The sequence below is a fragment of the Mastacembelus armatus genome, chromosome 8, assembly GCF_900324485.2.
Source record: "Mastacembelus armatus chromosome 8, fMasArm1.2, whole genome shotgun sequence".
Classification (NCBI taxonomy): domain Eukaryota; kingdom Metazoa; phylum Chordata; class Actinopteri; order Synbranchiformes; family Mastacembelidae; genus Mastacembelus; species Mastacembelus armatus.
Window position 1 is genome coordinate 21,316,951 of NC_046640.1, and position 27,919 is coordinate 21,344,869.

At 43.0% G+C, this 27,919-nt stretch overlaps 3 protein-coding genes and 1 long non-coding RNA gene across 4 annotated transcripts; 2 read left to right on the forward strand and 2 right to left on the reverse strand.

Annotated features, from left to right (window-relative positions):
• The first annotated feature begins 673 nt into the window (after positions 1 to 673).
• LOC113141079 (uncharacterized) lies at positions 674 to 19,961 on the forward strand. Its single transcript, XR_003296715.2, has 3 exons — positions 674 to 911; positions 15,390 to 15,519; positions 19,712 to 19,961. It is a non-coding gene; the product is annotated as an uncharacterized LOC113141079 (long non-coding RNA).
• kcnj4 (potassium inwardly rectifying channel subfamily J member 4) lies at positions 12,065 to 14,629 on the reverse strand. The gene is made up of 2 exons (XM_026325291.1): positions 14,601 to 14,629; positions 12,065 to 13,683 (listed from the first exon to the last, which is right to left on the reverse strand). Exons 1-2 carry the CDS (start codon positions 14,621 to 14,623, stop codon positions 12,081 to 12,083), a joined length of 1,626 nt encoding a protein of 541 aa, XP_026181076.1. The 5' UTR covers positions 14,624 to 14,629; the 3' UTR covers positions 12,065 to 12,080.
• A 3,235-nt stretch (positions 19,962 to 23,196) lies between the features above and the next one.
• kdelr3 (KDEL endoplasmic reticulum protein retention receptor 3) lies at positions 23,197 to 26,285 on the forward strand. The gene is made up of 5 exons (XM_026325292.1): positions 23,197 to 23,535; positions 23,844 to 23,944; positions 24,320 to 24,478; positions 24,648 to 24,900; positions 25,306 to 26,285. Exons 1-5 carry the CDS (start codon positions 23,445 to 23,447, stop codon positions 25,347 to 25,349), a joined length of 648 nt encoding a protein of 215 aa, XP_026181077.1. The 5' UTR covers positions 23,197 to 23,444; the 3' UTR covers positions 25,350 to 26,285.
• A 135-nt stretch (positions 26,286 to 26,420) lies between these two features.
• LOC113141072 (GTPase IMAP family member 7) lies at positions 26,421 to 27,881 on the reverse strand. The gene is made up of 2 exons (XM_026325290.2): positions 27,742 to 27,881; positions 26,421 to 27,480 (listed from the first exon to the last, which is right to left on the reverse strand). The coding sequence occupies exons 1-2, from the start codon at positions 27,773 to 27,775 to the stop codon at positions 26,429 to 26,431; spliced, it is 1,086 nt and encodes a 361-aa protein (XP_026181075.1). The 5' UTR covers positions 27,776 to 27,881; the 3' UTR covers positions 26,421 to 26,428.
• Between the last annotated feature and the right edge of the window lie 38 nt (positions 27,882 to 27,919).

The window sequence follows — 27,919 nt, forward strand, 5'->3', positions numbered from 1 at the left end:
AGGAGGGAAAGTGTACTTCGTCTTTACTGTTAATCAGGTTTGTTACAGGAGCACCGAGGCACATAGAAGGATAAATAACTTGATATAAACAAGTTTATCCAGTTTCTTATGGTGGAAGTAAAAATCGCAGCATGTCCTCAGATGTTAAATGACACAAACTGTAGCGTGAAGAGATGAATCCATTAACCAGCCGTGTGGTTTCTCACCAGCACAGCACAGGTGGAGACTATTGGCTGACAGTGAAAGGCTCCTGGGAGAGTGTGTGCCAGGCCACAACGCTCCTCTTCATCAGCCATGTGTGAGTTTTATAATTGCACGGCGCGTTTAAAACCGGTGGTGCTGGTAGAAAACGCAGAAAGGAGAGCCGAGCGGGGATACAAGCGCAAGCGCTGTTCTACACAACAATGACCCCTTGTATCCACGACATGCGACACACTGGACCTCAAGCCAAAATTCAATGAATGTTGACTGTGATAAGGGAATCCTAACCATGAGTGCATCTCTGTCCGATTCTCTGCCTCTTTCATTCCTCCTCTCCCCTCTTCTTTGCGCCCTTTGTTTTATCTCAGGTGAATTGTAATCATGTGATCAAAACGAGCACCCCCTTCCCCCTTGAATGAAAAAAAATGGGGAACAAAAAGCAGTTCTGTGCATATGGAGAATGAAAAGAAAAGAGGGAAAAGGCTTGTGTCTTCCCTTGTGCTGCCATTCTTTGTCTGGGTCTCAACAAACTCTGACATATAGAGAAAATTGCTCCAGGAGCGCGGCGACTCAGCCCGGGGAGCTGTGGGGGACCTGAGGTGGGACTGGCCCGCTCCTGGAGCCTTAAACCGCGGATCGTAGAGAGAGACACCCCGGGGATTTGTCTCCCGCTGTGCAGCTGAGGATTTGCGGCCCGGCCTCGGTTTGACGTGAGTGTTTGTCTTGGCGTGTGTGTGTTTGTGCGCAAATAATGAAGGTGGGAGGAAATGAAGGGAAATAAACAGACGTAACGAAGTCACAGCGCTAAGTCAAACTGACGGTGCCAGTTAGTGTGACACGGTTGTGTGGCTGAAAGGTATTTGAGAGAATCGTGCTGAGGCAAATTTCGTCCATGATATAGACACAGGTATCTGCACAGCGGCAAAATGCTGCAAAATAGATTTTCTAGTCAAAATTCTGCCTGAGTGAAAAATGTCTTAGCGATTAAACTTGTGATTTTCTTTATGCGTCCTGCAGAATAACGTTTGGTGGCTCCGCAGTCCACACAGACGTTGTTCAGAGAAATTCAAGTTAATGACCAGAAAGCCTACACGAAGCATTTATTATCATTTATGTATTATACAAATAATGCTGCTGCAAATCCAGAGAGTTGATTCAGATTTTAAAAAGCTGCCTGAGAATATCTCAAAAGTAAAAACAGAAAGTGATACTTTCTTCAGCTAAACTGTTTTTCTCTTGGGCCTGTTGCACCGAAAATAAAACCCGCTCTTCCTTCACGTTAAAAATGTTTCTAAAATAATCTTAAAATGTATTAGAATGTACTTAAATAATCTAAATGACATTTTATTAAAATATCTTGATATTGAAAAAGAAATCCTACACACTAAAGTACAAAAATATAGAAAATCTAAATGAACTTAGTCTAAAATGATACAAGGACTTTGGGAAAAATTAAGAAAATACTCTGCAGTGGACAGTCATTACAATTTCTAGTTTGCACGAATAAACTTTGCTTGATATAAAGTTACTTTAATTGTAGTTTCACTACTATAAATCTATAATCCCAGTCAGTTTAAAAGTAATAGAATAAATCAACTACTCACAAACATGCAGTAAAAAGAGAACAGTAATAAAAATCTGTCCCGTCATGTGACAGAGATGATGGAAATGGTTCTGGAGCTGAAACAGACAAACAAACAGCACAGGCTGTTGGCCGACAGAGTCAACATGGGCCCCACAGTCCTATGACCATGAGTCCAGGGGCCCTGCCCACATTAACCTTGGGGGCCCAAGACTAGATTCTTCTCAAACCTGTAAACACACTACTTCATCTTCTTCTTCATCATCAACAACCTAATTTTAAGCAGCTCTGCTGAGCCTTTTGTAATTTTAGTGCCTGTTTCCTTTTTATGTCAGGATCCAAATTGTGTTTTAGAGAAAACAGGCTGCAAAGAAAACCCACTAAAGATCTGAGCTCAACCTGCTGGTAAAAACCAGGTACAGAACTGACCACCTGCTTTTGTCTTTGCCAGGTGGCATCAATCCGTGGATAAGTGACCAATATAGCACAAATAATTATTTCAATACAAAAATAGAAACGTGAAGCCAGAGGAGAACAGAAAGTGCTAATGTACTTTATAATTTCTGTTCTGTGGTTTAGTAAAGATTCATCACAACTGCAGTCATGTGTCGACCAAAAGATCAAACGGTCTATGTTGGGTCTAATTCTCGTGCATGTTTCCTCTGGACTGTGCAGTTGTTTTGTTGCATCTGCTCATGTGGCCACTGGGATATTTTTAAGCCTTAGAAGATAAAAAATCAGTGATGCATTCCTTTCTGCCTGTTTGCTGGTCAGACAAACAAGTTCACAGGCGACCCACGAGTCCAGAATCTGCTCAGCTGTCGTGGGTTTCACATTAGCGTGGTCTTGGTTCGGTCAAAAGCCTGAGCAGAGACAGAAAATCTCACCATATATGAATGTGCATGTATCACAACGGCAGTAACGTTTCAAACTGTTTATACCTTCCTCTTACGTACAGACGCCCAGGACCTCCACCACCCTCTGACACTCTTGCTGTCATTTTCTGTCATTCGCTCTTTCTCTCCCTGCATGCACCTGTGCATGGCGGAGCAGGTGCACCGGTATTTAGTCACTGAAGTCAATCAGTCAACCTTACAGGTGGGCGACTGTTATTGCAGTCATTAAGTTATTACAAAAGTAATCAACACTCTCTTATATTTTGCAATAAAGGCAGCCGTCACGCTCGAGTGTCCCCGGGAATAAAGGCAGAAATAATTTGATAGTCAAGGATTCCCGTTTATTTTCTTACTCAACAGAGAGGTCAGAGGTCAGGCCCAGTCACAGGGGGACACAGTTGGAGCTGGATTCAGAGTCTGGGGTCTGAATCTTATATAAGTATAAGGAACTGAGATTATTGGTGAGTTACAGAAACTTTAAATAAGTAATTAAATTAATTCACTTTCTCAAGAACTTCCTGAACTTCTCTGTCCACCCACCATCCTCAATAAATCAAGGTCAAGGCAGCCGTGTTACATTTAAATAGATCCCCCTCTTGAAAATCTGTGAATCCCCCCTTTGTGCTCATTGCACCAAAGTTCCTATTCCTTTGTGTTCATCTTGTCTTTCTCTGAGTTACTGATGTGTGTGTGTGTGTGTGTGTGTGTGTGTGTGAGTGTGAGTGAGTGAGTGAGTGAGTGAGTGAGTGAGTGTGTGTGTGTGTGTGTGTGTGTGTGTGTGTGTGTGTGTGTGTGTGTGTGTGTGTGTGTGAAGGGTTGCCAAGAACTTGGACAGGCTTACACTGCAGCTGCAGAGTGAGGTGTGTGTGTGCGCGCTAAATCCGAGCACATGGATATATTTTTGTGTGTGTTTGTGTTTGCATGTCTGCATCTGCAAGGTGTGTATGTTACAGAAGGAGATATATGTGTGTGGGCTTGAAGAGATGGGCTGTGTTGCTACTGGTACTATTCGGATGGAGATGAATGGGGGGTGAGGTGTGTGTGTGTGTGTGTGTGTGCTTACCTTAATGAATAGCCCATTGTGTGTTCTGCTTCATATCTCCACTGGCCGGCCAAGGGAAAGAATCTAGTTACTTCAATTGTGTGAGGGGGAACATCTAAAGGAAATTGATATATGGGGGTTGAGGTGGGGGTGGAGGATATTGGGGTTAGGGTCCCAGCTAAGACAGAGAGAGAAAGAGTTTAGTTACCTGTGGCTGATCTCTGTGGTTTGACTCTTAGGGGGTGGTGGTTAACTTGAAGCATGAATCCTGCTGACTCCTCATGTGCCTGGGTCGTACTTTGTGTTGAGTCAAAATGTTAGTATGCAAACACGTTGCTAAAAGCTAAACCTGCTAAAGCCGAGCAAATGCAGAGCTTTAAAAACCTTCAAAGAAAACAGAATGTCATGGAGACAAAGGCTAAACAGACACAGGAGACTTTGAATAGTAAGATCAGATTTGATCGTGCTCATTATTGGTGAAATGAGATTCCAGTTTTAATGCAGGCGGTTTTTCTGAAGATACTGTTGAGATATTTCAGCTACCCATGACCTTTGAACCCATCAGTTAACACTGAGCTGCAGCTAAAGATGCACTGAGCAGACACCGTGAAGTATAGCTCCTTTTTTTCCTCATCAGCTGTGTGGTGGCTCAGTCCGGCTGCAGCTGTGACGGCAACAAGAGGCAAAAGCAAAAAGGAGGGGCGATGCTGGAGGAATAAGAGAAAGAGAATCTACAATGGTGCCTTGTCACAACTGTCCCATGTCTCGGAGCTAAATAAGTCACATTATTCTTTCATGTCCACTGATCGATTCTTCCAATATGCAGTTTGAACATGTTTTTTGGCGTTAAAACCCCTCACATCCCGACATCTAAGCTACTTTCATGGTAAGATTTGGAAACTAAAACCCATCTCTGTAGGATGAGGAGACATGCTTGAAAAATGATAATTGGGAGGATTGAGAGGCGAGGGACGTGGAGATTGAGTCATTTGCAGGAAAATGCAGAAAATGATGTTCAAGAATCCAGCTGAGGAACAAGGGGGTCCTTTGTTAGGATGTTTCTGCTGCATGTCTGGCCGGTTGCTGTTTGGGACATCATCTCACACAATGATGTGCCTCTCCAAAAATGTTCGATTTCATTCTCTCTCAGACTGTTTTTCCCCCCGGACACAAAACAAAATTGTCATTAAACATCTAATTTAGCTTGACATCCTGCTAACTGAGCACAACAGTGTGAATTTCAGTTACTTGTAAACATAGTTGGGGCAGAGTAACTGAGTATGTTTAGTCAGTACGTTGAATTTCTATTTTCTGCTTCTCGACTTGATTTTTGCCCATTAACTACATTTCAGAGGGAAATATTTACATTTTTCTCCACTGGGTCTATTTGACAACTATAGTTACTAGTTTATAGATTTTTCATGCATTCGCCCTATAAAATAGGTGAATGAATGAGTAATAAACATGTGAATGTATAATGTATACTATGATTTTAACAGGATTGATGAATTGCCAACTTTTGTCACTGCAGTTGTTTTTCTGGGTTGATAACTGCTCCTTTCTGTCTCGCATCTTGTTGTGTTGATTATCGGTAGTCGGGGAGTATTATTAATAGTATTGGTAAATATATATTTTTGATCCAACTGTCAGGAAGGAAATTTAGCACTAAACTGACTGAGGGAGCTCATTTTTTGTCATTAGGTGCAAATGAAGAGTTGATCTGAGCGATTTGCATCCCTGTCTATTAGCTGGGCCTAGTTTCTGGCAGGCTACCTGTCTTATTTGTGTGAATGCCAGTACTTCATTAAAAAAACTATAATAAGTAACATGTTTTTCATGACACTAAATTTCCATCTTCTGGCACATTAACTGCGTCAGTTGCGAGTGGATGGACCTGAGCTTTGCTTCCTTTCTGTTGACGTGACAGAAGCTGTTTTGATGCGAGAGAGGAAAAACAGGGAGAACAGAAACAGGGGTGATGTTTCGTAGGAGATATGGCTGACGAGCAGGATAAAAAAAGTCACTTTCCAATCATGAGTTTTTCTCGGAACATTGAATTAAACAGCGTGAATGGGCGGGGGCCTCGAGGGTCTGGGGGCGACTGGCCGCACAGATGCCTGAATGAAAGAGTTCATTGTTTGATGCTTGGAGATGGAGATGAAAGGGGAGAGGGAGATAGCGAGTTTGTTGGGCATCAGACCCCTGTCCCATCGCCTTCTCACCCTGCGGCCCTCCCTCACTCTACCCATGTGAGCCAGAGTTCAAACACAGGGCCCACAGCTGCACACACACACACACACACACACACACACACACACGCATTAAAGTTCATACATGGATGAAGACTTTGTTTGTGTGTCTCCTTACAAGCAAATGCGTAATTAATAAGTCATACATGCAGATGTGCAGACTATATGCAGTAATCTGTTTGCTGCACACTGAACTGTTTACACCACCCACATACACACGCTGGTAAACAAACACACAGTCACATGAGCATGCGCCACACGTATGTGCACACTGAAAAACACGAGTTGATCACACACACAAAGATCACACGGCAAATCAAACATCAAAACTCAAAGACTCTGACACGCCGAGTACTTCAGGGACGCACAGATTTTATTCTGTCCACGAAGATCAACGAGAAATTAGTTACGACTTAGAGCAGCTGAGAGAAAGTACACGTAATAAATACGAACACAAGATTAGAAGAAAAGATCTTAAAGTTTTAGCCATTAAAACTGCAAAAAATATCAGTACACACGTCCCCGTTACATCAGGGACTTGTCTTCCAAATAAAGAACGCAAACTACATGACCTTGAATAATAATACGCCATAAGAATTAGTTTTTAATGTTCACCTGCAGCTTTAGTGTAGACCCTTATTCAATATTAACATTTCATAAGCATAATAAAGTTTCTAGAAAATTTAACTGTATATATATATAAAGTATAATCATATATAAGAATAAGTAATACTTTTTTCACTTGGGTACATAAATACCTACCAACAAATAAATTACTGCAACAGCCTGTGTATTCTGATACACAGTGCAGAGTACTCAGATACTATACATCGGTTGTGTGACGATATAGTTTATTGTCACCATCTGTAACCCTGTTTGTCACATTCAGCATCAGGAATAACATTAACGTAAGGGTTCATGTTGTCAGGCCAGACAAACAAAGACGTCCTTGTTGTGGTCAGCGAGAAACACTTGTCTGTTCAGTTGGATTTTCCTGACGCTCGGTGGAGATAATACTATTTAACTGACACGAAGTTACATTAGAGCCTGTTGATTCGTTTGGTCAACACACTGACCTACATAAAGTATGACTGGTCGTTCCTCCGCTTGGCTGCTAGTAGTCTGGAGTGGATTTATCTACTTATGTTTCTCTCCTGTTGTACTGTGAACATGCAGCACACGGGCTAAACCTCACTTTCTCCTTAGTTCACTAAATCTTTTTAGTCATTGGATGGTTCCTCAGTTCACGTTTAATGATAAAAAGCTGATACGCACATTGTGATCACATAGCTGCTCATGTACTGTTTGACTTTACGGAACATGAAAAACATTGTGGGTTGTTGTTTGGATTGTAACCTAAGGCACAGCTTCTCATTTCCAGCTTCATTCTTCACCCTTCTAGGATGGATCTCTTTAGCCTGAAATATTTGGGGAATCTGTAACTGTATACCACTAATCCAGCAGCACTGAGGCAGCTCAGGTGAAAAAGAAACACAGGCTCAAGATGCTCGGAGAGTTTGCGAGGGGAGTTGTCATCGATAAAACAGGGACATTCCTGAAATCGGTTTTCCATGGCTGAATGTGAGGATAATGCCCTGCGCTGACTCCGACAGGGGCTGAATGTTTGAATGTGGGAGCAAAAGTGAAACAGATTCATGCGTAACAGAATCAAAGGCAGCTGATTAATTAAAATCAAGAAACCAAACAAGACACTGGGAGTACACAGATCAAGAATAAGGACAGAAGTGAGGCGAACAGCAGGACGGGCTCCGAACAGAAACCGAGATCAGAGGTGCATTACTGCCTTTGGGGACCAACAGAGGAGGAGAAAAGGGTTTTGAGGGTGTAAAGTGATAGAAGGATGGAAAAGACCAGAAGATGATGGACACAGGCACACACAGACACGCACACACATCCCATAATTAGCATGCTAACAGGCTGTTAAATGTCCCACACAAAGGCTCACTGTTGCTCACTTTGGAGACAATACACAATAGGAGTCAGTGGGAGCCCCCAAATCACCCTAATAGGCGATGAGGCCCGGCACAACCACCATTCCTCCGATCATACTCACTCACTGACTCGCTAATGAAAAGCTGATAGCCTCGGGGCCTGCGGTCACCCAGCAGCTTGCCCCTTCCTCCTGATCTCACCCTTTTCATCCAGCGGCAGAAATGTCCCTCCTGAGGTTCAGAGGCTCAACATGTGGGCAGTTTTTTTTTTTTTTTTTTTTTTTTTTTGCTGTTAGGGTTCTTGCACATGAGAACCGCAACATATTGACAGACAGAGATGGGGGGATATGTAATTAAAGGAAGATCAAGACAGGGCAGCCACGGGGGCTGAAAGGGGAAGTCTCCTGTTAGTCTGATTTTAACTTGATTAAAATCTAGGCTGAAAAAAAACAGGGGAGATATTTAATTATAGGAGAGGAACAGGTGAAGACTGAAAAATGGAGATAATTTACATATTGGTGTCAGAAAAGTGCCCCCAAGCAAACAGCTGTTGATGCCTTCCTGCCACTGATGTCCACCTGTCCTTAGGTAACTATAGGTCAGTATAACCTAATCCCACAGCACCTAAACCCTGTGGATATGTGGAAAACCTCAGCTGAACACAGAACAACATTACAAATGACACTGGTCAGACAGATGTTAGCACTGTTAAAAACAACAACAACAACAACACAGCTTTTTAATTTAATCACTTCTGAACGTTACTGTCAATCTAAAGATTCTTCCCATAAATTTCTTTGGTCCAATCAAATCAAATTCACATTCTGAAGTTGATCTGTCTCATTTTAGATTTTCTGGGTTTTTCATTTATTTGAAAAAGTCATTTTTGCAAAAGTCTGACGTCAATATAAAGATCAGGTTTTAAAATCGGCGTCAGTTCAGTAAAACTTCTACATAGTGCACTTTGTGTGTTACTGTTCTAATGAGTTTTATCCAATGAAAGTCTGAAGATCAAAATGGGATTCATAAAGTCAGTGTGTTGGATTTTATCTTCTGTCTTTTTTGTGTTCTCTGCTTTTAGATGAACTACCTGCCTATAACATTTTCTCACACTGTCAGTCAGGGTATCATACACAATCGCTTCTGTATAAAAAGGTTATTTTAGAGCAGATTAGATCTTCTTCTTCTACTGATCTGCTGTTTGGCACCAGGTTGTTTGTCTGGGTGGTAACATCTTCCCCTTTGTTAGTTTTTTGTTTTTTTGCACCGTCGGGCAGAAAGTTAATTCTATTATTCACAGTTCTTCACAGCTTCAGCCTGAGCAGGGACTAATCAGCAGTGATACATTAAAACACCAGCGTAGTAGGTGTCCAGGCCTGAAAGATCCAGCAGTCAGTATTTTTTCTGTGGGATATTAATGTCGTTTCTCATATTTGGGCAGTTTGCTCCTGCACTTCACCACCAGAGGGATCAATGGTTCAGAGTTTTATCTGCTGGAGCCCTTTATCATAGACACAGCTGCAGAGGCATCTAGTGGCTCAACTGTGTTCAACAAGAAATCGTTTCAATCTGGAAACTCAGAACTGTGTGTGTATTTAACCAGGAGAAGCTTCTTAAAGGAGAAACAAGCAAAAATTATATGAATATTTATTTTTCAACATCAATAGTTACACAAGGAAGAATAAAGTACTTTAGATTATTTTCCTCTTCAGTTGTTTTCGATCAGGTAAACAGTTTCCTTAGTGTGTGTTTAAGAAAAAGAATAATCTGGAAGACTGAGCATCACAGAAAACAAAATATCTTTAACAAACCCCCTGACTGTTGTACACTGCCAGTCAAAACTCTGTGGTCATAGTTGGTTTTCACATTTTTATTCATCTTAAGCAGGTTAATTCATTATGAGTAAATTAGAAGTGCAGACTTGTTATAAATTTAATTAGGAGTAGAAAACTAAACATGTAAATGTCTGGTACTTTTTCTAAACTACAAGTTTTGGCTGCATCTGATAAAACCCAATTTGGATCAGCGGGTCCAGCAGGAACAAACACAAATCAGCGTCTGTGACTGATGTCGTCTCACGCTAACACATTCTGTGCAAACAGCTGAACTCGTGGTGAGTTCTCAATCTAGATTTCTGTGGTTTTGTGTCTGCTCTTCCCACTTTCCGAATGTGGCGATCATCATGGCAGTTCTCATGAACAGAGGTCACACTTCGTCCCGGTGTCTCCAAACTAACTGTATCCGCTGTCTCTGTCCGTTCTCAGCAAATCAACACCATCTCTGCTTCTTTCTAAACGTCAAGGCCATAGAGACACATGCAAGCACATTTAGTTTATCATGCTGTTAAAACCCTGTAATCTCAGCTAACATCGATATACTGTGCCATGAACCAACTATACAATAACACCCATTAATTAAATTCATTCATTCATTTCCTGCCACTCAAGGCTCAGTAAGATGCAGTAATGTCACGTTTTCAGCCCAATCTGCAGTCAGTGAAATCTGATAAACCCACTCTGACACAGGTGTGTTTGAGTAGATTATGAGTGTTAGACTCATTAAATTTGAGATGCAAACACTTACATCTAAACATTTCCAGGCAGGTGTAGGTGTTTCTGCCACTAAGATTTTCTTATGAGTTAAAATAAATTGCAGAGAGACCGGAAGTGGGAAGTTACAAACTGGGCCTGATGTACTTTTAAAACACATTTAGATAAATAACCAGTAAAATACACGTGTGGCCATATAGTCAGTCAGTAATAACATTATACACACACACACCAGAGAAACAGAACAGAAACAGTGAGAGCTGCAGGATCATCAGACAAATATATCCATCCAACACATCCATGTATTTCTGTCTTCTGTCTTTATGAATGATGCCTTTAATTTGTATCATACTGAAGCAGCTGTTTTACTACTACTTTACTACTACTCATCTGTTACACAACCGTCATGAAATCTTAGTTTCACAGCTTCACATGACACTTACAGTCGACCTTCTGTCCAAACCCACTGGCTTATTGGACATTTTCAGAGGCTGCACTCCTGTTGTGCTGCTTTCTGCTGTCAAAGACACTTAGGCTGCAAACATCCCAGTTTCTCTAACAGATCAATGAGAAGTTCTCTGTGCGTTACTTTCCAGACACTGCTCAGGCTTGTTTCTGTGATCACGGGCTGCAAACTCCTCCAGAAACAAACTAAGAAAAAGGTTTTGACATTTTATTGAGTTTTGAAAATCGATAATTTGATGTGAACCTGGTTTCTATGTCAACACATTTATACTAAAAGAAAAATATGCTTTTAACATAAGATTTAAAATGGATGAATTCTTCTTAAATCCCAATGAATAAAGAAAAGATTTGGTATAAATTTAAGTTTCGAAGGTGTCACATTAGTAAATCCTCCTCCTGCCTCACTTAGTGATTGCACTTGTTGGTTTACTGCACAGAAGCATCAACAACAGTAGTTTCTCACTGATGCATTTTCACTAAAGCAGCTAACTAAAGCAAAGTTTTATGGTTTTCAGGAAACAGTTGGTCTCACAAAAGACTTTGGAGAACTACTGCAGGCATGATGACCACTGGAATCTAAGACCAGCATTTAAGATTATCAAGCATAAACTATGACACAGATAAAACAGTGCATCTTAAAAACGTACGACTTGGACTCTGTCCTCTTCAGAAAGAAAGAGAAGAACATCTAAAGTGCGGTTCCTTTCATAAAAAGAAATTCTTAATCAAAGTACATTCTGGACTATGCAAAATGTACATACTGTCTAAAAAGTGGCTCATGTTTTTGGACATTTTCTGCTATTGTTCTTTCCTTTGGTTGTGCAACTATAACAACAGGAAGCCAAAGATCCATCAGCACTTTGTCAGAGATTGTTTCTCCTTGTGCGTTATCAGTCTGCCTTGGCTCTTTGAGGAATGCATCACATGTGCCAAAAGTTATTTAAGCAAATGTTCTCTTCTTTTTATTAATGTTTAATCTCAATGAAAAATAAACTAACAAAAACAAATATGAATATAAAACAACACTGGCAAGACAAGAAGGGGATTACATTTCAGTCCAAAGATCACACATCATCAAGAAGTCCCTCTTCGGATCCAAGTTTGTGCGTGAAGGAGGGACATGGGAGACCATACCCTCGTCTCTTTAGGTGTCTTGCTCGCTCTTATAGGTCACAGGATCAGGAGGGATGGCCGTCTGCAGGATGTCAAACTCCATCTGGTTATTGTCCATGTCCAGAACGCACATGACGTTGTGACTGCCTGATGTTAAGGTGACACTGTCCTGGAATACACTGGGGAAGTCTACAGACACTGAATGCTTCCTCTCCTCTGCCCTATCCCTCGTTACAGTTTGAGAGGAGTCAAAGATGTCATCCTCTTCCTCCCCACAGCTCAGTGCTACCTCGTTCTCATAACAGAAGGTGCTCAGAGACCGGGAAATCAAGTCTTGCTTGGACCTACATGCAGAGGTGGGAGAAGCAGCAGAAGAGGCCTGGCTTGCGGCCTCATCGAGCTCCTTGGCGCTGAGGTGTGGCGTTGATGGCACCTCATAAGTTTTGTGGAAGCGAGCATAGTCCACCTTGTAACGATCCTGGTCCTCGTAGATCACAGGCTCAAACCTGTGACCCCAGAAGATCTCTCTGGCAAGATAGGAGCTGCGGAATTGGGTGGTCATGGCTGTGGCCTCCACCATGCCCTCCAGGATCACAACAATCTCAAAGTCATCTGTCTCCAGATCAGCTCGGCTGAGAGTATACAAGGGGCTGTCTTTATCGATCTCATGGACGATAACCAGCGGGGACACCAGAAACAACCTGTCTGTGCCCTCATCATAGCCCACATTGAGGTCCATTTGCTCCAAAGGGATAAATTCACCCTCGGCTGTGATGTAAGATCGTATTAGTTGGGCACGGACATGCGCTTCCACAATGTGGCTCCTCCTCAGGTTGCCCACCCTCCACATGAGGCACAACTTACCATCGCGCAATGCGATGACGGCATTTTTGGAAAACATAAGCGTCTGGTTCCTCTTCTTCGGCCGTGCCATCTTGGCCATGATGGTGCCAATCATGAAAGAGTCAATGATGCACCCCACAATGGACTGGATCACCACTGTCATCACGGCAACAGGACACTCCTCAGTAACGCAACGCCAACCATAACCAATAGTGGTCTGGGTCTCCATGGAGAACAGGAGCGCCCCGACAAAGCCCTGGATGTGAAGTATGCAGGGCATCCTCTGTGGCTGCCCTCCAACTGTGTGCCCGCTGATGGGTGCATGCAGCAACCCCACGTCCACCCCATCAGCCTTGGGTGCCACAGGGTGCTCCTCAAAGTCCCCATGTGCCAGGGAGACGGTGTAAAAGATGATGCCAAAGAAAAGCCAGGAGATGATGAAGCTGGTGCAGAATATGAGCAGCAGGTATCGCCAGCGGATGTCCACACAGGTGGTGAAGATGTCAGCCAGGTAGCGCTGCCTTTTTTCTTGCATGTTGGTGAATACAACATTACATTGTCCATTTTTCTTTACAAACCGGCTCCGTACTTGGTTGGAGCCCCTTGTCAGAATCTTCCCATTGTAGTTGTTCATCCCTCTTCCTCCCCTCACGCTGGCGCTCGACCTCCGCCGACTGTCCTCTGTTTCTGTCGCACAGGCTGAGTGCGGTTGGAGGCTGTAGCTGTTGAGTCCTAAGCTGGAGATCTTCTGGCGTTCCTCCTCTGGTAAAATGTCTGACACAATGCTGTACCTGTCAGCAACAGAGAGAGTGAGAGCAGCAATAAGAAACTTTGTAAAGAGTTAGAACAGACTGACGCCAGTGCATGAAGATAAGAGCACGTTCATGTGATTTGGTGCTTTACTTTAGAGAGAAGTCAGCGTTTGTAAAGCATCTGCTGAGTGACTTTATCAGATGTGCCTCATCTTCTGTTGTTGACATGATGGAGGTTTCCTTCTGATCACAAATAAAGGATGGTCCAAATGCAGTTTCCAGTGTTTCATGTCATCACTAAAAGTTTTGGAAACACTGAATAGTTATGAATAAAGAGAAACCCTATACCCCTGAGACTGCAGCGTGCACTGTATGGGGAACAGAAAGAGCAGGAAGACGTCTTATAGAGTCCTTAATCTTTTTGATCCCTGTGTACTTTCCAGTGTGCCATTTAAAGCACACAAAGACACTATGCACCATCTCATAGACAGACTGACAGGTGGATAATACCTGACTCATCAGGGACACAGGGGGTGCCAGCAGCAGTGTCACATACAAAGACACCAGCTGCACAGTGCATGGGGACGCTGAAAACCGTTTTCAAACTAATACTGGTAACACAGCCACTCAAACTGACTAAGCTCCCAGTACTCCCAGTGTGTTAAAGTGACGTTTCTGTCTCCTTTACATGCAGGATTACCATCTGACAAGGTGAGTTCAGTTTAGCTGTGTGGGGATCGCTGTCATCGTAGATTACAGGATTATTTCTGAGTCAGTATCAGTCCGAGCCACGTCACTTCATCATGTGAAAATGAGACGCTCAGTTCTCTCCTTCAATCATTAATTAACCCACTGACAAGTGATGGAGCAGGTTTCAGTTCATATGGGGAGTTTTTATCCTGCCTTGAAACGTGCATGTTTTAATACACTGTATGAGGACAAGACAAAAGACTTACCTGTTGGACCTACTTGTTCCCATGGCACCAGTAACCACTGGTGTGGGCCCAGAGTGATAGGCCAGACTCTGTCCAGCTCCCAGACACGTATGGTCCGGTTAGAAGACCACTGCAGGAGGGGACACACATCAACAGTCAGAGCATAGAGGTTCATGTAACATTAATCAAAATCAAATTCCAACACTGAGCTTGGGGATTGTTTAAATCCACAGCACAGCTGATTGTGTGCTGTTTCAGTGACATGGATTTATCATAATCCTGACTGGATTCTGTGAAATATGTTCTTGAGAATAAATACAGATATGATAGGCGTTAGAGTCTGGGTGACTTTGACCGGGACCAAACTGTGATGGCTGGGTGACTGGGTCAGAGCAGCTCCCAGAATGAAGGTTTTGTCGGGTGCTCCCGTTCTGCAGTGATTAGTAAGGACAGTGACAGGCTCAGTGACAACGAGGTCGACCGACTGTAGATTAAAATTTCAAATGATTGTTTGAGTCTTTGCTAACTGGTGATAACACAACTAGAGTGGAGGATGTTGAATTCGTCTAGAACAACGATCTCTAACTCATCAGTCATCTACAGTTTTCACTCCTTCTCCATCTGTGGACGCACAGAGTGGGCTGATGTTATACCAATATTCATTTTACACATGGATGAGCAACTATAAATCTGAACCATTATTTTATTAAAGTGATAAAATATACAATATGCATTTTATAGCGTTCTGAAGAAGTGAATACACACACAGGTATATCTGATTATCTGTTTTGTGTGTGTGTGTCCACACAGGTGTCCTTGGCTTCCAACCAGCAGCTCAGCTGAAACATCTTCCTCCACCTCGTCGCTGCTGGTGTTTCCCTCTTTGGTGCACAGTCTTTCTAACCTCTAGTGAAAGGAGGCCGGGAGAGGCAGAGCACAGGTACGCACTATGTTACAGCAGAGATGAGACACAACTCAAACGGTTAATGGTCACCAGGTAAAGTGGGGCCTGTGGCTGGTTTCCATGGGAACAAATCTGCTGTGGCATTTTGTGGACGGAGTGAAGTGCAGAGTCACCAGAGACGCACGGTGAACGGGGCTTGTGCACAGTATTAAGTGCTCTTAGAGCCGGAGTGCGAGGGGGAGGGAGTGCAGGAACGACAGAGGCCCCGAGGGCATCGAGCCAGCAGCTACATTTGATTTTAAGCAGAATGTAATTGAGGTTAAAGGGTTAACACTTAATGGAGACTTCTGTGATCCAGAGTACTGAGTAAGAACCAAAATCATAGACGGAAATATGTTTTCAGTTTGCTTTACCCTTTTTAATGTTTTAGTTATTACAGAGATGGGAGTTTAAATTTCCTTTAGTTTGTTCATTTTATTGTTGGTTTTAGGTTGTAGTATGTATTTCTACATTACTAACTCATCCCTAATCTCACAAATCACAGACTAATAGTCGTAATCTCACACCCTGAAATAAGAACTGTTTGGTAATGAGCCACTGAAAGACAAAGACAAGCAGGTTGGGAGGTGGGAGGGAGATTTACCTAAAGTCTGTGCCACAGAAAGTGAAGATGATGTTAGTGCACGGACTGTATTCCCAGTAAACATCTGTCAGATCTGTTTCCTGATCACAACGGATCAATGAAGAGACGGACTTGGCCTTACTGTTTATTAAAGATATGAAATACTGAAATGCAATAAAATCAATAAACATTTTATTTCAAATTAAAATAATATTAATGGTACATTTGACTTTCAATATGACCATGTGCTGCAGTAAAAAGCACAGGATAACCCTGTCACATGCATTTAGTCATCATTAGTGATTGACAGCTGCTACAGGCCTTTGTTTTAGGAGACCAGGACTGTCAACAAACCTTTTCTTTACTATTATTAAATCTAAACTTTTATTTTGTGGGTGTTTTTTCTATGTTAAAATTAGATGAAGGAGATTATGATGAAGTTCAGGACTGATAATCAGATTTTTGATTCATTCCACTGAAGGTCCACTTCACGTGCGTTTTCTTTCTTTGTTAAAGAGGCATGTGCGATCTGAAAAGTGATCAATACTGCATGAACCGTAGCTTCACCTCTGCTTGTCACGAGCCAGCCCACAGAGAAGCAGTCAGCTGGTCCCACATCACAAACAACCTCCATCTTGGCTTCATTTCAGAGATCTAGTTTCCATATTGGCCTATTTAAATCTTGCACCACATATTGTTTTTCCAGTTCATGTATAAACAGATGAACTGATATTACAGATCAGTTGGACCCAATGATCATTTTGTAATATGTCCAAGTGGAAATGATCTCTCTGAACTAAGTTCACACTGATTTTTACTTTATTTTAGGGTTAAATACTTCAGATATTTTCATCCTCAGGAATTTTGGTCTTTCCTGTCATTGCCCTGACTGATCACTCTGACACAGAAAGTATCTGTAGCTCATTCAGCTGTTTATCTGTCTACAGTTTTGTCGGGAAGAGTCTGGGGCGAAAAATGACAAAACTGGGTCACAGTTACATCCAGTAACTCAGAGCAACGTGGGTCAATAAGGTTCCTCTCAATAGTTATTTTATTCTGTCAAGGGAATTAAGAAATGACTTTACTAAATCCAAAGTGTCTCTGGGACAGTGTAGACGTTTCTGTCAGTCTTGATAGATGTTTTGTTATGATTAGATTAGACTGACTTATAAAATAGTCCAAAAAATGAAGGAATGATATATTTGTACAGATTCAATTACATTTGTTTGCAGCTGATCAACAGGTGCTCAAGGTGTATTTTATACCTGTGTGTGTTGGTCTGCTGCCAGGTGGTGCCTGTGAGCCCTGACTGGTGCCATAGAGGTTTACACTCTGATGGATTATACACAATTATTATGTATGACTGGATACTCACCCTTCAGATTTGCTGTTGTTTTCTGTCACTTGGTTCTAATTTGAGTTCCTTGCATACGATCACTTCCCTTCAAAATCTCAGTTTTCCTGTCCAAGGCAAAGGTCCCACATCCTCAGACTCCTGTTGTCGCTGCTCCTTTGCTTCATTCTTCTTCTCCCTCATGTTGTTTCTCCTTCATCCCTTGTTGTTTCAGTCTGTTATTCCTTTATTGTGTTTCACTGCCTCCTTTGCTGATTATAATCCTGTGTGTGCACGCTCTCCTGTGCATGCTCATACACCCCAGGCTGAAAATGCTGTGTCAATCTCCCCGTGCAGATCATGGGTTTGGATCAGGGAGGGCGAGAGCGATGGATAGAGGGAGCGAGTGGAGGAAAAAGAAAAGCAATGGAGAAAAGAAAGGCAAAGAGTGGAAAGCAGAGGAGATGAGAGTACAACAGGGCTGTTACTTTGTCTGTGCACTCTCAGCATGTGTAGGTGTTGAAAAATGCCTGATGTGTCCATGTAAGTGAGCGAGAACTCGCTTGAGTCATGATTTCTAGGCTAGCTCTCTTTGAGCAGCAGATATGATAACGTAACAGGTGGGAGATGAGGAAAATGTGCAGGCCTGGAAACTAAGTGGTTGAGTTTAAAACCGTGCACCACCACATGATAATTACAGTGGACATAAGCTGAGTCTATATGCATGTTAGTCTGTTAGCATGTTAGAGGCTGAACGGGTGCTGACGTTTTTATGCTTTTTATTAGTGACAAGTGAGAACAATCTACATTTGTAACAGTAAATAATCCTCAATGTGTTTCTACCTCACGTCCGTCAGAATAAAATGATTATAAGTTAAATAAAGTTGAGTCTGTGATCACAAATATTAGCTTTAATTGAAAGTCCAAATGATTTGAACTATCTCTGTTAGCATGGTAGATTAATAATCCTTTCATTTGTCAGTGGTAATCAATGTTATAGGTAAGTGGTGCATTTCTATTGGACTATTTACCTGAATTCTTCAGGTAAACACAAACAAATATCTGCCTAATAGTAAATATAGTAACTGCAGCTGTCAGAAAGGTTAGTGATGTGCAACATCTGTTTGCACCTCTGCTCATCCCAAGTGTCATAATGTTGTCAGTAGTTTCTGCAGAGGCACCACCACCATGTTTGAGTCTAAACTCAGCACAGTCATTATATTGAACAGAAACATCCCGACACTCATTTACCTTCATTTCTTCATCCTGAATCCAAACGACTATATAAAATATGAATTGAGAGAAATAGTTTCTATGGAAACTGCCATCACCCACAGCTCCCAGTAAGCCCCCTCATCGTTCCCTCCCGCTCTGCACCTCTCACCATCCCTCCCTCCCTCTGCTATTTAAATTATAGAGCAAGGGGTACTTCTCAAAATCTCCTCCACTGAGAGGGATTGTGGGTGCTGCATCTGCCCCTATGACAGTTTCACAGAGGAGGAACGAGGGGGCGGATGGAGTCACGGCTCTGGAGGTATCAGAAGCAGTGAGGTGAACAGAAACCAGAAACTCAGAAGACACATGGAAGGATCTTTTCAGGCTAACAGGTCAACTGACTTTCTGAAGGACGTTAGCTAGTCCCTTGCTGGTGATGATGCCATGACGAGGGTCAAACAAACATGACGAGTGTGTGAGATACCTAATACACAACTTATATAGTTTCAGCATTACACATGAACACACAAAGAGAGAGAACAGCAGCAGGAGCAGTACTGTAGCTGCACATCAGGACTGATGGAAACAAAAGAAACGATGGACACATGAATGGTGGCCACAGCTGGCTGCTGCAGACGGCAGATACTGAGCATTTCCTCTGAATTGGTTCTTGAATTATGGATTGTAGGGAGACGGAAAGAGATAGAAATGCTACGTTAGGATTTTTTTAACCATGATCTTAAAAACTGGATACAAACAAACTGCTTCAGGTCAAGTTCTTTACACTTGTCAAGCTGAGATGCCTAAAGGTCTTCAATATGTCTTAGATTACAGAAAATACCAGGGTGTTGAAAATGATTAGAATTATTTTGTAATGTCCTATTATCCCTGTGACCCTAAGTAGGAATAAGTGGGTATAGATAATGGGTGGATGTAATATCCTGTTATTATATCTCTGTTGTTGTGAACATGATTATTACCTTGTAATTATCCTAATCCTCATTTTATTGCTAATGTTTACTCACAGCTGAGTGTCCAACATGAAATATGTGTTGCAGTAATAAAGACAGGCCTGGTGTGACTGGATGAGACGGTCCACACTGAGCAGACGAGGACATGACCAAGCAGACCGACTACTCAGGACACGGCGGACTGGGTGTATGTATAAATAGCTGCTAATCAGGTCTGTGTGTCAGATTAGTTACCATAACCTTTTCCTCAGCACAGCAGCACACATACAGGAGAGAGGATGTCCTGACCCATCCACATGTCTGAAGAGTCTAATAAAGCAGCTCATTTTATCACTTATTTGGTTTGGTTCTGTCTTTTCTTCCTGTTCATTCATCATTGCTTCTCTGTCAGAATTCAGATTTCTTGAAAAACCCACTGAGAGATAAAGGAAGCTGTGCTGGGCGCTCCAGGTGTGTTTAAAGAAGCTGGTTATTTTTCAGTCCAAGTAGGCTGAAAGTGTTTCCTCTGTAATCTCAGGCGCCATGTGCTGATTGTTCTGCATCAAACCTGAGGTTAGGCTGTAGGGGAGCAGGATGTGTGCGATGCCAGAATTCAGCTGCAGTTTGTAGATTATTGGAACCGGAAGGACGACGGAGGAGGTGCAGATGGTGGGACTTAATAGGACGGGAGACACCAAGCAATGAGAAATTCAGGGTGAGAGGTTTAGGTTTTGTCAGTGAAGGGGTGTAGGTGGAATGGAAGTGTCAGCGAACAGCAAAGACAAAGAGGGTGGAGAGTATTTTAAAACACTGGGAAGCGTGAGTAACGTTTCAGGCTCTCATAAGATGCTTTAAGCATCGCAAATTAAAGTTTGCTTTGTGGAGACAAACACGTGGCTTGTCTGCCCGTCTGTGGCATTTTTCATGAAAGATTTCATCCTTTTGCATTCGGCAAAAATCTGCTTATCCTAAAGATCCATATCAAGCCCCTTTAAATAAGACCCACGCAAATAGAAACGGCTCGTTACACAGTTGGAGAAGACTCGAAACATCCTTTTTTATGTGGGATGAGATATGTTCAAATTGCAGACTGTCACAGATAATTATTTATCTGCTGTGAAACATGTTATTGCTACCTGATAAAGGCACAAAATACCCCAAAAATGATGGTGAATGATAACAGTAGCCCACATTTGACTGTAGGAATCATCATTTCTCCCACAGAAAGGTATTCCTGGCAGTGTGGGGAGCGCTCTGACACAGCACGTAGACCACAGAGTTAGAAAGTAAATGCTCCATTATACTGGTGTGTGATTCCCTTAGAATTTTCTCCTGGACAGAACTCCACTTATCTGATACTGGGACAAGGAGAAGTACATTTACTCAAGTACTGTACTTTATTGTATTTCCATGTTGTACTACTTCATCCTTGGACTTCACAACATGTCAGAGCCAAACCTTGGACTTTTTCCTGCTCTACATTTATCTGATACTTCCCAAGATACCCAGCAGTACATAAAGTACTTCAAATTAGAAGTATATAAGGTAGTTAACGTCAGCTACCCAGCGGTACATAAAGTACTTCAAATTAGAAGTATATAAGGTAGTTAACGTCAGCTACCCAGCAGTACATAAAGTACTTCAAATTAGAAGTATATAAGGTAGTCAACGTCAGCTACCCAGCGGTACATAAAGTACTTCAAATTAGAAGTATATAAGGTAGTTAACGTCAGCTACCCAGCAGTACATAAAGTACTTCAAATTAGAAGTATATAAGGTAGTTAACGTCAGCTACCCAGCGGTACATAAAGTACTTCAAATTAGAAGTATATAAGGTAGTTAACATCAGCTACCCAGCCGTACATAAAGTACTACGAATTAGAAGTATATAAGATAGTTAACATCAGCTACCCAGCAGTACATAAAGTACTTCAAATTAGAAGTATATAAGGTAGTTAACGTCAGCTACCCAGCGGTATATAAAGTACTTCAAATTAGAAGTATATAAGGTAGTTAACGTCAGCTACCCAGCGGTACATAAAGTACTTCAAATTAGAAGTATATAAGGTAGTTAACGTCAGCTACCCAGCAGTACATAAAGTACTTCAAATTAGAAGTATATAAGGTAGTCAACGTCAGCTACCCAGCGGTACATAAAGTACTTCAAATTAGAAGTATATAAGGTAGTTAACGTCAGCTACCCAGCAGTACATAAAGTACTTCAAATTAGAAGTATATAAGGTAGTTAACGTCAGCTACCCAGCGGTACATAAAGTACTTCAAATTAGAAGTATATAAGGTAGTTAACATCAGCTACCCAGCCGTACATAAAGTACTACGAATTAGAAGTATATAAGATAGTTAACATCAGCTACCCAGCAGTACATAAAGTACTTCAAATTAGAAGTATATAAGGTAGTTAACGTCAGCTACCCAGCGGTATATAAAGTACTTCAAATTAGAAGTATATAAGGTAGTTAACGTCAGCTACCCAGCAGTATATAAAGTACTTCAAATTAGAAGTATATAAGGTAGTTAACGTCAGCTACCCAGCCGTACATAAAGTACTACGAATTAGAAGAATATAAGGTAGTTAACGTCAGCTACCCAGCGGTATATAAAGTACTTCAAATTAGAAGTATATAAGGTAGTTAACGTCAGCTACCCAGCAGTATATAAAGTACTTCAAATTAGAAGTATATAAGGTAGTTAACGTCAGCTACCCAGCAGTATATAAAGTACTTCAAATTAGAAGTATATAAGGTAGTTAACATCAGCTACCCAGCCGTACATAAAGTACTACGAATTAGAAGTATATAAAGTACTTCAAATTAGAAGTATATAAGGTAGTTAACGTCAGCTACCCAGCAGTATATAAAGTACTTCAAATTAGAAGTATATAAGGTAGTTAACGTCAGCTACCCAGCCGTACATAAAGTACTACGAATTAGAAGAATATAAAGTACTTCAAATTAGAAGTATATAAGGTAGTTAACGTCAGCTACCCAGCAGTATATAAAGTACTTCAAATTAGAAGTATATAAGGTAGTTAACATCAGCTCCAACATTAAAGTGATCAACACAATAATCATCAATAATTAGAATCCAATAATATCAGATACATCCATGCACAATGAGTACTTTTACTTTGGATACTTCAAGTACATTTGGATGATGATACTTTTACTGCAGTAACATTTTGAGCTCAGGACTTTTACTGAGTACTTTAACACTGATGAAATCCCTCCTGGTTTTCTGATTTGGTGTCGCCACCTGCTGTTTCAGGTCTGAAAACCCAAAGTCTTTGGCATCAAATGAACTTCCAGGTGACCACAGAAAGTCAAGCAACACCGGACATTGTGGAATTTTACCTTCAAAATAAAAGAGTAGCGTCGTTTATATCAACAACTCGCCCGACACTTGTCGTTAATGTTAGCTATGTGGTTAAGCTCCTCGTTAAGGTGAATATTTCTATATTTTATCGAGTGAACGATCAACGGAAGTGCGCTTAATTGCTAACGTAAATTTTACTTTGAAAGGTCGGAACCGGAAAATGTTACACGTGTTTAGATCCGCGCTCGCTTGACGTTGGTTCCTGGTGTCCAAACCCTCAGCCACGTCACCTCCTCCGACCCAACTTTGCAGTTAGACTCGGTGCAGTTTGTCAGCGGAGAAGAACGTTTTTATCCGGTAACCTGCGCGTCGCCACACACGCAGCGGAACTTCACCGTGTTCGCTCCTGGTTCGCTTTTATTTCTAATCGCTTTTTATCCCTGCGGCTCGGTCCTGTCTGCCCTGAGGCCTGTGCTGACTTTTATTCTAGAGGAGCTGCGAAGTCAACATGAATGTGTTTCGGCTGGCGGGCGACGTGTCGCATCTGGTGGCGATCATCATCCTGCTGCTGAAGATCTGGAGGTCCAAGTCCTGCGCAGGTGAGACTTACCTGAGACTGTGCAGCCTGCAGCCCCGAGGCTGCACAGCAGGCAGGTTACCAGTTTCCCCTGCAGGTCAGATACGTGCACGGCTTATAACGTTAGTCCTGCGGGCTGGACGCTACGTGGCACAGTGATAACAAAGATCCACGTATGACCTCCACCTCTGCACACCTTCCTCTGCTGCTCAGCCTGAACCGACAGTGTGTCCAGGTGACAGGGAGGGAGCTGGACCAGAGTCACCGGACCGGCTGTGTCAGCTGCCTCAGGTGGTGAATAAACTGATTTTAATGGTTTGTTTGTTTTAGGCATCTCCGGGAAGTCTCAGGTCCTGTTTGCCCTGGTCTTTACCACCAGGTACCTGGACCTGTTCACGGTCTTCATTTCTCCCTATAACACGGTCATGAAGGTGGGTGTTTACTTCTCTCTCTCTCTCTCTCACACACACACACACACACACACACAGACACACATTGAGTCAGTATATTAGGAACCCCTCTGTCAGACCCAGTGGGTTTATCAGGAACCCCTGTGTCAGACTGATCAGTCCAATCCAACAGTCCTGCAGTGAATCCTCCTTCGTGATATTGACATTGTTCAGTTTGTGTTCTGACTGTTTCACAGCTGTTTATTCAGCTGGTTGATCAGTTTGTGCGGCTGTTTTTTTTTTTTGTTTTTTACCACAATGAAGTGACGTCAACAGAAAAACACAGGCAGCAGCCAGACAGAGTCTGTGATGAGTCTCACGGTGTTTCAGTGTGTACGTATCTGACCCTGCTCTCAGGTGGTCTTCCTGGCTCTGTCCTATGCGACCGTGTACCTGATCTACATGCGCTTCAGGAAGACCTACGACTCGGAGAACGATACGTTCCGTGTGGAGTTCCTGCTGGTGCCGGTCATCGGGCTGTCCTTCCTGGAGAACTATGCTTTCACCCCACTGGAGGTAAAAACCGTGCGTGCACGAGGATTAAACACAACACCAGTAGCTAAGTTTTCTAACGTTACCAGATTCATTAATTGATTTTAAAAAAAAAAAAAACTCTTTGCCACTTTGGATTAAAGGTGAAACCTCAGTTCTTCTCACGTGTCTCCGTCCTGCTGTTTCCACCCAGATCCTCTGGACCTTCTCCATCTTCCTGGAGGCGGTGGCCATCATGCCGCAGCTCTTCATGATCACCAAGACCGGCGAGGCCGAGTCCATCACCACGCACTACCTGTTCTTCCTCGGCCTGTACCGAGCCCTCTACATTGCCAACTGGGTGTGGCGTTACCACACCGAGGGCTTCTTCGACCAGATTGCCGTGGTGTCCGGAGTCGTGCAGACCATTTTCTACTGCGACTTCTTCTACCTTTACGTCACAAGGGGTGAGTGCAGACTGATACACATCCCTGCAGATCTGTGACTTTTCGTTTATCCATAGTTAATAATTATTAGTAGTAGTTCTGTCACATCTGTGGGGCTGTAACTAGCAGGTATTATATATATATATATATATATATATATATATACACTATACTAGGTATTATAAATACTAATGCAGGCTCTAATGTACCAAACATGGGTCCTAAACTAACATGTTCTCACGTTGGGAAACAAAGTGCAGCTGAATTTCAAGCATCTTGCAAACGTCTGACACTTGGACAGCTGAGTTGTGTTTGTTGGCTCGAGCTTCAGCAGAGGAGTGGGGAACGTCGACCTCTGTGCTGTCACAGTCAGACACGCTGAGCTGTGTGTGTGTGTGTGTGTGTGTGTGCTCTGTCTGCCTGCAGTGCTGCGAGGAAAAGCCAGGATGAGCCTGCCGATGCCCGTTTAAGCCAAACGCCTGCGCCTGCTGAACTCAGACGTTGCCTTTCAGCCGAGCGTTTGTTTAGCAGTGGGACTGAAGGTCTGACGCCACCCTGTGGACCAAAACGAGTGCACCTCTACAAATCAAGTTTCCGTCTGATTGGTACTTTGTGTGTGTGTGTGTGTGTGTGTGTGTACAGGGTTGTGACGAGTGTTTGGGGGTTTTTATTTCTTCTTAAGATGCAGATGTGACACTGGGAATGTGTCCGTGATGTGCATGTGGACCTTAAAATCAGGCGACTAAGTAACTGTGGAAACTGTGTATTTGCCTTTACTTTCCCCGTCAGGTGCCGAGAGAGACTGTGGCTCTACACACAGCTAGAACGTCACATCCACTAAAATGATCCTGAGGTTGGATGTTGTGTGTTTCGGGCAGCACCCGGTCAGATTGTATGTAGCTCTAGTTTCCACACAGTGCACCTGCAGATCCAGAGCGTCCTGTGTTAAAGCTGTGCCCAGACTTCATGTCAGAGGTTCTTAGACTTACAGATTTACAATAGTGACAAACGTTGAGGTATTTGTAATTCCACCAAGTGTAGTGTTAGACACTCCATGGACAGGTTACTGAATATTTGCAAACATTTAATTTCCTCATTGCCAATTCGTTACTTTTGTGTATGTTCTCTTGTTTTTTTTTCCAATGTGGTTCTCAATGGGACAAAAAAGGGTTAAAACCAAAGACGGAACTGAAAACTGCTGCAGCATTTTACTCACACTAATAATTTCTGTCTTTCCATGACTGAATTCTCTGTGTCAGGGCTAAAAATGGATGAAATGGCGTCATAGCGTTGTGATTTCCTGCCAAACTTTAACTTGATAATACTTAGAAATGTGTTGCTCACACAGAGTTGAATTGCACAGCATTTGTATGACTTTATCTTTATTATAACATGAATTCTTTCAATTCAAAGGTGTCGTCTTGTTCTTTCTTACTAATGTGGATTTAAACACACACACACACACACGTGTTCCTGTAGAACAGTGTGGTCTGAAAGTGCTGGTGCATTTGAATCTTACAGACTGATACAAACATAAACTCGTGAACAGTCAGTGCAGGAATGTTTTCCTGTGTTTGTACAGCACCTTACTTCCCTCCCTCACAGCCCCACCCACCGCTTTTGCAGCTGAACTGATGGAGAGCGGCGATGCTGCCAGAGCCGCCGCCTTCTCCACCACCTTCACCTTCTTCACAGCCTTCCCTTTGCCTTTGTCCTTCCCCATGATGCCTGCTCCCTCTGCAGCACCTTTCCCCAGCGCCGTCACCAGCTCGCACCAGAAAAGCCTCTCGGCCCTCTTCCTGGCCTCTTCCTCCTCCCTCCTCCTCTGCTCCTCTTGGTTCTTCCTCCTCCTCTCCAAGTCTGGCCCCTGCTCCTCTTTGTCCTCACCCTCCGTCTGAGGGGACTCCACCTCACGCCTCGTTTCTCCCATGATCCTCTCCTTTGCCTCGTTGATGGCCCGCTCAGCCTCTTTAAACATCTCGTTGCTGTAGCAGCCGCCTCCGTTGTCCACCACGATCTTGTCTACCTTCTTCAGCAGCTGCAGGACCTGCTGCGTGGTCTCTGTGGTCCCGGCCTCCTCGCTGTTATCAAGGATGTGATACCCCCCATGGCAGCTGCAGACAAACTCCAACAGCTCATCACTCTCCTGCAGGAAGTCCTCGATCCGTTTTCCCCGCAGCTGGTCTCCCCAGGTAAACAGCACCATGGTGAACCTGGTGGCTCCAGGCCCAAACGTGGCCTTGATCCACTCCACGGCGTCTCTCTCCTCCTGGGTGAACCTGCCCGGCTGCAGTGTGACCAAGAAGGCGTGGGGTCCCGGAGAGGTCAGGACAACACACCGTCCCACCTCTGCCATGACCTCCTGGGGGCGCAGGTGTGTGTGGAAGAACCCCGGCGTGTCGATCACAGAGACGCTGCGCCCGGCCACAGTCCCGCTCTGTCTCTGGCACTGGGTGGTGACAGATACGGGGGACACGTCGACCCAGAAGGCCGATCTGCCCAGGATGGTGTTTCCTGAGGAGCTCCTGCCTGTTCCTGTCCTCCCCAGCAGGACAACCCTCAGGGATTCGGCCTCTGATGGAGGTACAGATGCTTCACAGGCTGTGGCAGAAGTGCAGTCACAGATCATGTTTTAATCTCATTTTTATGATGGTTTGACCTTCTGGCAGCATCTTTAAAGCAGCTATTCCAAAATTACCTCATCAATTCTAGGAAGCACTTTAAACTTCACATTGTATTTAAGCAGATTTCTGTATTATGAGCTATGGCCTAATCAGCATGTATTAGATTTTAAATTACTACTTTGTATATTTAGTATCATACAGTACGAGGTTAAAATTCCTTACCAGTAACCGGACATACCTTCATTTGATGCAGCCTGTTCAGATACCGCCATCCTGGACTATAATGAACCTTTAGCCTGCAGGTTGTTCGGTGGTCCAAAATAAAAGACACGTTTTCCTTATTCTGGAGTTTTTCCAGAATTTTCGCTGCGACTAAATTATTTTCTTGCCATTTAATTTGCAGGGAGACTCGGTGC